This window comes from Monodelphis domestica, chromosome 1 (assembly GCF_027887165.1).
Source record: "Monodelphis domestica isolate mMonDom1 chromosome 1, mMonDom1.pri, whole genome shotgun sequence".
Lineage (NCBI taxonomy): Eukaryota > Metazoa > Chordata > Mammalia > Didelphimorphia > Didelphidae > Monodelphis > Monodelphis domestica.
The window spans coordinates 282,752,711-282,762,590 of record NC_077227.1 but is presented as its reverse complement, the minus strand read 5'-3'; the positions used below and the strand labels follow the sequence as shown (position 1 = coordinate 282,762,590).

General features: G+C 40.1%; 1 protein-coding gene across 2 annotated transcripts in view; it reads right to left on the bottom strand.

Moving 5' to 3' along the window:
* Window positions 1-2,481: 2,481 nt before the first annotated feature.
* GALNT16 (polypeptide N-acetylgalactosaminyltransferase 16) overlaps window positions 2,482-9,880 on the bottom strand; it is a 131,939-nt gene continuing 124,540 nt past the window's right edge. For both annotated transcript variants that reach the window (XM_001378625.5, XM_056810949.1), the window contains 3 exons: window positions 9,263-9,404; window positions 7,553-7,669; window positions 2,482-5,758 (listed from right to left, as the gene is read on the bottom strand). In XM_001378625.5, the coding sequence (XP_001378662.2) occupies window positions 5,621-5,758; window positions 7,553-7,669; window positions 9,263-9,404 (397 nt within the window). In that variant the 3' untranslated portion in view covers window positions 2,482-5,620. The remainder of the gene's footprint in view (window positions 5,759-7,552; window positions 7,670-9,262; window positions 9,405-9,880) is intronic.

The following is a 9,880-nucleotide window of genomic DNA, read 5'->3' as shown; positions in this document are numbered from 1 at the left end:
ACACTCATGACTCTTCTGGCCTTTCTGGAGCCATTCCCTGGGTTATGATATAGAAGGGGAAATACTTTCTTCCTGATCTACACTCTTTTGGAGGGAAGGCAATCCATGTCTTATACATTCTGGAGATTATTGGAAGAGAACTCAAGAATCATAGGATTTCCTCATATGAATTCCTCATATGACATTTCTGATATAAATAGCCATCCTGGGCATATACACTTTCAGTGACCAATGGAAGCTCATTTTCCATCAAGACAGTTTATTACATTTGAGGAACACTCTATTGAAAAGTGATTCATTATTGTGAGTCAAAATCTGACTTTCTATAACTTCTACAATAATGCTATAGCTCTCAACTTAGGGTTTTGTAGAAATCTAATGTGTTTTCCAGAATTTTTATTCCAAGTCTTCTTTTCTCCAGACTAAAAGATCCTTCTTGTTGCTGAGTTATTTCAGTTGTGCCTGACTCTTTGTGACCCCATTTGTGATTTTCTTGGCAGATACCAGAGTGGTTTGCCATTTCCTTCTTCAGCTCATTTTACAGATGAGGAATCTCAGGCAAATGGAGTTAAGTGACTTACCCAGGGTCACACAGCTAGTAAATATCTAGGTCAGATTTGAATTCATGAAGATGTCTTCCTGATTTCAAGTCCAGTGCTCTATCCAATGTTCTGCCTAGCTGTCCTTCCCTTAGTTCTTTCATATGTTTCTTATTTGACATGGTTTCCAAACCCTAATTCCCATTCTAGCATCTCTCCTCTGAAAAGACTAGTTTTTTAGTCTCCCTTTTAAAATGTCTCCAACAACTAACTATAGCATATCAGATGCAGTTTGACCAGTGTAGAATACATCAGAGTTGTGTTATTTCTCTTGATCTTGACACTATAAATGTAGTGTAAGACTTCATCTTTCTCTTTTGTCTCTAAGATCATGGAGAATTGTTTCCTCTCTGGTTTTAGTTAGGTTTTAGCTTAGTTCAGGATGCTAAAGAATCTACCAGTCTTTAGAGTAATAGGTAATCTAATCTAGAGCAGGTTTAAAGTGGAAAACACCAAGTGAGTTGAACATCCAGCCAAATTTTCATCCTAAACCAAAACTGGACCTTTAGAATTTCTTGATTGGCAAGTCACAGGTAACTGTGGGGGTCAAAAGAAAAACAATCTTTAGGGTACCAGGGGTATTTAGTTCCATCCAAGGAAAACTGATAATAAAGATGCTGTGAGTTTCATTTCTCCATCCCCTTTCTTTTTTCCTTCACCCAAAATGAATCATAAGAGGAACTGTTCCAAGTGAAAAATCCAACACAAGCCTCTGGCTTCTGGCTTCATTGACTCTTAGTTAGCTTCTTAGGCACCAGCCTGTCTAGGAGATCTTGTCTTTGGTGTTCAGCCCTTTCCACTTTCATTTCTTACCAAAACTTCCCTGATCACTGAATCCCAATGGGTGGATCTGAGTTCTAGTCACACACCTGGCTGGGGTTTTTGGATCAAGATCTTTAATTTGACCAGCTGAACTCCCCAAGTTGCTGCACCCAAACTCAATTATTAGTTCTCCCTCATCTCCCCATCGACTGTCACCATTCTTTCTGGATGCTCTGATCATACCACTTGCTTCTCTGTTTTCATAAATATCCTTTCCTCATGTGCTTCCAACTACAATAGTGCACTTCAATTTATAAGAGAAATAACATACTAAGGTAATTTCATAAGTGATGTAAATAAAAGAAATCTGAGAGGCATTTAAACTTTCTATTCCAACCCTTACCTGCAATTACCAGGCCTCTCATCTGGATCATCCTGATTTTCCTTTAGTTAGGGTATTTCTGCCATCTTTCAACTGCAAAAGACTGTGGCACATAATTCCTACAACATGGCTGCATTGAATCTGAGATTCAGCTGCCTTGGATCCCTAGAATTTATTGGTCTGCTCTTCAAATTGCATGCTTGTAGTTGGCCAATTAGAAAGCCTTCTGATTGATGTCAAATTTGTGGTGTTCCATCTATATCTTAACTTTCCCCATGCCTATGCTCAGGGGAAAAACAAAAAAACCCACAAAAACAGATACAATGATCCTATTCCTTTAAAGAAATCAGAATTCAACCTGTCATACACCTCATACTCTCCCCTCTCCATACAATATCCCATCTCTCCAGATCACCAAAGATCACTTCTTTCTTTAGTGCTTTTAGATCTAAGGGGATCATATGGGAACCTTGGAGCTTCAGTGTGCAGTATACATCGAATGAGTATAGAGCTTAGAGTTGGAAGATGGTTCCTGATCCCGACCTTATATGGGTCAGGGTCACTGTCTTTCAAGCCCAGAGGAGAGTCAAATATTAGTTTTTACCTTATCACAACCATACCTTGGTGAACTGGAACAATTCACTTAACCTTTTTTCCCCAACCTCTTTGATTATGGGAATGACAATACTTGCCTTATCAATCTCATGTTACCTATTGTGAGAATCAAACAAGACACTATTTATTGTTGTTGCAAGGTATCATTTATTATCATGGTCATCATCATTATTCTCAAACCTCCTCTCTTCCACTGGGCTCCAGGAATTGTGCAGCCATCAAGAATATCATTTGCAAAACACTATGGGAGGGGGCAGCTGGGTAGCTCACTGGATTGAGAGTCAGGTCTAGAGATGGGAGGTCCTAGGTTCAAATCTGACCTCAGACACTTCCCAGCTGTGTGACCCTGGGCAAGTCACTTGACCCCCATTGCCTAACCCTTACCACTCTTCTGCCTTGGAGCCAATACACAGTATTGACTCCAAGGTGGAAGGTAAGGGTTTAAAAAAAAACACTATGGGAACCCCATCCAGAGGCACTGGGGATATCACTGAGAAAGATCAGTGTAGGAAGGAGCTGACTACCAACCAGGAGATCAGACCTTCATGGGTAGGGTGGAACATACATTGTTGTAGAGGCTACATGGGATCTGGGAGCGAAGGAAGGTGGTGCACACATGTATTTGAAAAGGGTTTTATTCCAGGTGTTCATAGAGACATGTTCCTCAAGGACAGTTAGGTGGCACATGCTTTGGTCAAGAAGAGCAAAAACAAAACAGCTTTGAGTCCTCTGACATAGTGTGGTGTATGACCACTAGGAACAAATCTGAGACCCTTTAAAATAATTCATCATATAGCAATATTTTTTTTATCACATCTATTCAGCCTCTACAGAAAGGTCATTTATTACTACAACCTGTCCTGAGATGCTTCAGAATTATATTAATATTTATACTGAACCCATGGTCCAAATCATATGAAGGCAGTTTGTTGTATTGAGAGCAATGCTTTGCAGATAATAGGGACATAATGCATATTTAGAATGAACTTGGATTGAAATAGACTGGGTTGGGTGGTGTTAATTCACTAGGAGAGATGGATGGATGAAATAACACCACACTTAACTTTGGAGGTCCATGGGTAAACACTGTTCCACGCCAAATGGCATACAGTGGGCTGAGAAAAATGGGGCCAACTCCCCAGGTGAAGTTGCTGGCAACTTATTCCTATAACTTAAGTATGTTAGGACACTGACAACATTCCCCTTGGATGGGGAATATCCTGAAAAGGAAAACTCTTTTGAGATGCTCCCCCATACAACATGGAAAATTGCTATCACAGAACTTTAGATACCATTCAAATGAATGGTCTAGGTCAAAGAGTACATGTGATAACAACTCAGTGTGCTATAGACATCAAGAAGAATGCAATATGAGAGCCCTTCAAAAAGAGCTTGTGTTTTCCATCTAGAAAGGTCTAGAGTTGGATAAAGCTACATTTCTTGCTGGGCCCTTATTGTACCTGGGTGATGCCTAAACCCAGGAGAAAGGCAGCCCCGTGGGGGTTTGTTATAAGGGGAGACACATGGCCTTTGGCAACCAAAGAGAATCCCTAAGGTTATACCTTCCTGGCTCAATATGAGGATGTCATTGTGGAGAGGTGGGGAAGGGAAGAGAAGGAACAATGTAGGGGAGGGAACAAAGTGGGAGCTATCTTTCTCAACCAGAGCTCCAAAGGTTAACTCTTCAACATCTATCCTTCAATAACAGCAGGGCTTGAAGTAGCTTTGGGGTTTCTGAAATGAGAGAGCAGCCCCATTCCTTCTACCCCAGGATGACATCCTCCTTCTATAGACAAATGACCTTTCAGAAGGCACAAGTCATAGATGGAGGATGGGGGGAAAGTGGATAATGAGGACAGCTGGGATGCATATGTTAGTAGTCACTTAAAACTCTTTCAAGGTTCAGCTCCTTTCAAGAGTGGCTCCTAGAGCAGTTGTCTCCAAAATGGGGTATAGACCCCCTTGGGGGTATGGCATGATCCTGAGGAAGCTAGGGAATGGTGGTACTTGATTTTAAGGAACTGTGGGCCAACCAATGGAAACATGGGTCAAATCCCATTTTCTTCATGATAGCCAGTCATGGGACTTGTCTCCAACACAACATACCTACTCTTCACTCATCACAGTACACCATGTCATCCCCTTAACAGTAGTTATAATTTAACCCTCATTTGGGTACCCATAGTAGTAGCTACATAAATGCTACTCCCCCTAGCATACGTACTATTTTATAAAAAGATGTTTTTTAAAACTTATAGGGATGCAAGATCAAGAAAGTTTGGAGACTACTGTCCTAGAGAACTCCCTCATGGGAAATGGGGTTAAGTAGAAACTGCCCAGGTCCTAAAGGACCAGGAACAGTTTAATGAACAGACCTTTCCAAGCCTAAATGGCCTTTTCTAATCTGACAGGAACTGGAACACAACAGTTCTCTTAGTAGATTTCAATTCAAAGGATTCAGGATGGTGTTGATTAGGGAGAAACTACTTCCAGAAGAAATGGCATTAGCTGGCATTTTAGTTTTTGTCTGTCTTAGCCCCATCCACAAATCATTCATCTTTCTCTCTTCTAGGGTAGCCTCTTTCCACATTTTAAATATTCCACTGTGATCCTGGGATTTCTCCTGTAGAGACTCTGCACTGACAACCCTGGGTTTTCCTCTCATCCTCTTGACCCATCTCCTCTGGACATCATCCCACTTTTCACCTGTTTCTTCCCCATTTTATGATTCTCTTCTGTCCCTTCCTCCCAGTTACCCTACAACCCTTCTGTAGCCCAGGACACCAGCCAGGAACCAGCTGCACCACAGAGGAGTTAGTCCTTCACACAACAACATCTCCCATGAATCCACATAAAAAGCATTGTTACTCATTGTAGGTAAACTAGGGTCCTGGGGGCACTAGAGTAAGGATGTCTATAGGGATAAGAAATAAGAAAAGGGCAAAGTGCCATCCCCAACTCTGCCCAGTCTTTGAGTTTGGCAGTCACAGTTCATAGTCCTTACCATTTCCTCTACCAGGAGTAAGGCTAGAAGTACAGGTAGAACTGTTAGGGTCAGGGAGTCCATGGACAAACCACTGCCTCCCTCCTTTCCCCAACATGAGCTTTGGAAAAAACACTTAACATGGTGGCAATGTTTGCTGATGATCCCAACAGAAACATGACAAGATGAAAACACCCAGCTTGATACTCCCCCACCCTAACCCCATTCCAGCCCCAAAGTCTCATGCAAAAAGGAATGATGAGGTCCCTGGGGCTACCATCATGTGGCTTGCATTAGCTCCCACTGTTGGGCAGGTGAATCTGCCTGGCACAGTCCGGTCACTACCTGTGGGGATTGGTTCTCCAAACAAAGGCCACTGACAAAGTGCTGGATAAAAGTACCTTTCATCTTCCATTTCTAGTAAGGAGAAGAAAGAGAGAAAAGCAAGTTTTTCTTTTCTTTTTTTTTTTAAATAATCACAATTGGGCATTTACATGCCACATCTTCTATATAGCTACCACTGCTCTCCTATTTGAGTCACTTTGTGATTCATATCCTGAGTGTCCCAAAATTCTGAGTGCTGTTTTAAGTTATAAAGGCTTTAAAAATATACTAAGGCTCTTGAAATGATCTGTATAGTATTCCTCTTTAGTGAGTGACACATTCATTGACCTGTCCTTTCAGCCTCCACTTAAACAGACCAAATTGGCTAGGAGAGACTGTATGGGGGTAGAGGACCAGTATAAAGCCAAAAAGACTTCCCATGTTGGAGTTCTACCTTTGAAACACACCCACTCTGTAATCACAGCCAAGTTATCTAACTTTTCTGGGCGTTCGGACAATTCTATAAGACTAGCTGGAAAGGATAGGACTCCTTCTGGAGTCAGGAGGCCTAGATTAAAATCTGACCTCAGACATTTCTTAACTGTGGGACCCTGGGCAAGTCACTTAACTGATTGTCTAGCCTAGCCTTTGTTGCTCTTCTGTCTTAGAATTGATACTAATACAGAAGGTAAGGGTTAAAAAAAAAAGACTAGCTGGAGATCTACATTAGCAGAGAGTTTCCATATTGGAGTTTCCTTTATCGATAAAGTCATATTCTTTAGACTTCTACTTCTTCCTCTCCCCCCAAAATCTCTACTATTAAGAGCGAAAAAGTCTACTTGCTGTTCCATGAATAGCCCTCGAGTTTAGTTTCATCTTCTATAGAGTGCATGAAATTTCAGTCAGTTTGAATCTTTCACTTCCCCAAATAACAGACATCACCCCCCCTCCAGTCTTGCACCTTGTACTGCATGTCTATGAATATCAGGTCAATTTATGTCTTTTAGTACTCCTATGAGAATGACTGTCACCTTGGTTATTAAGATGATAGTCTGAGCTATGAGTAGCATGAAGGAGAGCTGAGTTTCCTTCTTGGTCCCATTGTAGATTCATCAGAGACATCTCAAACTACTTTGTTCACTTATTGGTGTTTCAGTTTTCTCCAGTTTAATAATGAAGGAAACACAGCTGAAGAACATCTGGCATATGACTTAGATGGAAGGAGAGGTCATCAAGAACCCAAGGAAAAACTTGGATCTAGGCTAGAAGGCACTGTTTACTCAATGGCTCAAAAAGGAAGTAAAAATAAATGTCAAGCACTCTTCTGTCCTGCAATCAATTGATTTCAAGACAGAAGTTAAGAGTTAAAAAAAAAAAGAAATGAAGAAATTAGTCTTCTGACTCCCAGACCAATTCTCTTTCCATTGCAAAATGGTACTTAGCCTGAAAGGAAGACAGGGAAAGCCCTATCCACTAATCAGGGCATTAACTGAGTCTCAGAAGAGATTTGGGTGACAATACGAACACTAATGTGTATAAGAGCATTTTTAAGTAAGTAGGTCAATACAAATGTAATAATAAATCCCTTCCTTTCTCTGAATCTCAGTTTTCTTATCTGAAAAATAAGGGAATTGGATGTGATGATGCATAACATCCCTTCCAGCTCAAACATTTAGTGTTCTAAATACCTAATCTTTACATAGGTCTACTGAATAAGCCTGCAAGCTTTCTATGAATGGAATGCTCACATTGCACTCTACCCACTAGGAAGCTTTATTCATTGTTCTTAATTTGGTTAATGATAGTAACAACTTTGTGGTCAGGGAGAAGGATGATAGTCAACCATAGGTGTAGAAGAAAGGCTAAGATTTAAATGCTGCCACATACCTGTCTGCCATCTTTCTGGTTGCAGGCCTCCAGTGTGACTTGAGATCCTGTAGAGAAAGATGTGATAGCGAGACACTTGTCCTGTTGCCGGATAAGAGGATCACTGAATACCCACTCCTATGAGATGGAAAAAAAAATAGAAAGAATCTGTTGTTAGCATCAGGTTTAAGATTTGGGGGATGCTTACCATTTCTGTTGTTTAGGTAAACAAAATGGGTTGGTGATACACTCAACACATATCCATTTTCTTGCTTCTGTGCTAATAACATTTCAAATATTCAATTTGACCAGTGGGAGAATCCCATCCAAATATTTTGCTCTCCTTCCTTGATTTCTTGAGTCTACCACCTCTGATTAGTTAATTCTACTGCCTGCCCTAATAAGGGTATTCCTCAAGTACAGAATGGATTATGTCCAGAAATGACTGAAGCAAAATGTGTGAAAGAAACAAGTTGCCACAGCTTTCAAAAGAACCAAATTCTACAACAGCAGGTAATTCTGTTAAGTCAGAGGTCACTGGCCTGTCTGAGGGCCTGTCCTTGAATCCTCACTAATCTGGTTAACCCTAAAACAACTTACTGTCTTTATCTATCTATCTATCTATCTATCTATCTATCTATCTATCTATCTATCTATCTATCCATCTCTCTGTCTATCTCGCAAATAGTTTTGAATATATGTGTATATATTTAATACATTATATATAACATCATATGAGAGAGGGCCAGAGAAAGAGAGATGGAGAGATGTGAATATCTGCAATAGATGCTTTGGAGATTTTAAAGCCCATTACTTGCTATATTAGAAAGAGTAAATGGCAGAACTAGAAGACTATTATACATAGTACCAACAATATTATAATGATAATCAATTTTGAAAGACTTAGTTACTCTGATAAATACAATGATCCAAGACAATTTCAAAAGACCCAAATTGAAAAATGCTATCTACCCTCAGTGAGATAACTGATGATCTCTGGATTGTGGATTGAAGCATACTTTTTTCACTCTTTATTTTCTTGCAACACAGCTCATATGGTAATATGTCTTGCATGAATTTACATGTATAACTCATATGATATTGCTTGCCTTCTCAGTGGATGAGAGAGAGGTAGGAGGGAAATGGAAAATTTGGAACTCAAAATTTTAAGCAATAAATGCAAAAAAAAGTGAATGAATAAAAAGTTGTACAAGATATTGAGGGTGGCTATTTAAGGAGGCAGGTGGGATATAGGAGAGTAGGAAGTTGGGCAGGATAGCATGATGCTTGAGTTCAATTCTCAGTCATTCCTTCTATCAGCTCTGAGATTTTATGGGGCCTACCATATACATGTTATGAAGTGTGTGCATTTATTTGGTGTCACTTATACAGACCTTTTTTAGCATACACAGGCTTATTGATAGGAAATTAACCGACTCCCAGAAGATAGCAGCTGGGAAGGAAATGGGAACAAAGCAGAAAGGGGGCCATATGGGAAGAAAATCCAAGTGTAAAGTGTGGTGATGGTCTTAGTAGGGAAATGGATGTGAGATGGAGAGAGAAAGCAAACTGGGCAAAGACTTGGGGGTGAAAAGAATTCCACCTTTCCAAAGCAACTCTGTTATTGGAAGGTCTTCCAGATCTTTTCTCATACTTTCCTTCCACTTTGTCTGATGAGTCTGTCTTAGGTCAGAGCCCAGAAGGGTGGCACCAGTTTGCCAAGTGGTTTACCTGGGTCATGGAAGGATTGTTGGAAGTCCCTTTGCAGCTCCCCATGACAACCAGGTTGTTGCCTGCTGTATCCTGACCCTGAGACTCCAAGCAGATTGTTCCTTGCTTAATGATTCCAGGAATCATCTCCTTCTCTGGGATCCTGGAAGAAAAGGACATTCAACATGAGTGCTGCCCTTGGAATTTCTCCTTTAGTTAGTGGGATGAACACTGACTGTTGAGTCAGGGGACCTACCCTCAAATTCCATCTTACTAGCTATCTACATAAGTATCACTATGGGTATCACTTAATTGCTCAGTTGCCTCCACTTCTTCTTCTGTAAAATAGGGGTAATAATTCTACACTACAAAGTTCACAGGAGTGTTATGAGGAAATTGTTCTATAAACCATAAAGTACTATACAAATATAACTAAAATAATTATTTGTTAATAATTATTAAATTATAAATTAAATATTATTTTAAAACAATGATTAAATTTATTTTTCTTGTTATTGTTATTACTACTACTACAACTACTAGATGCGCTTAAGGACCCTCTTCCTGTATAACTCCCTTTTGTGTTCCTTTATGTGAAGGGAACTGTGTGACCTCTTTCTGTCAGAAATCTTAGACAGA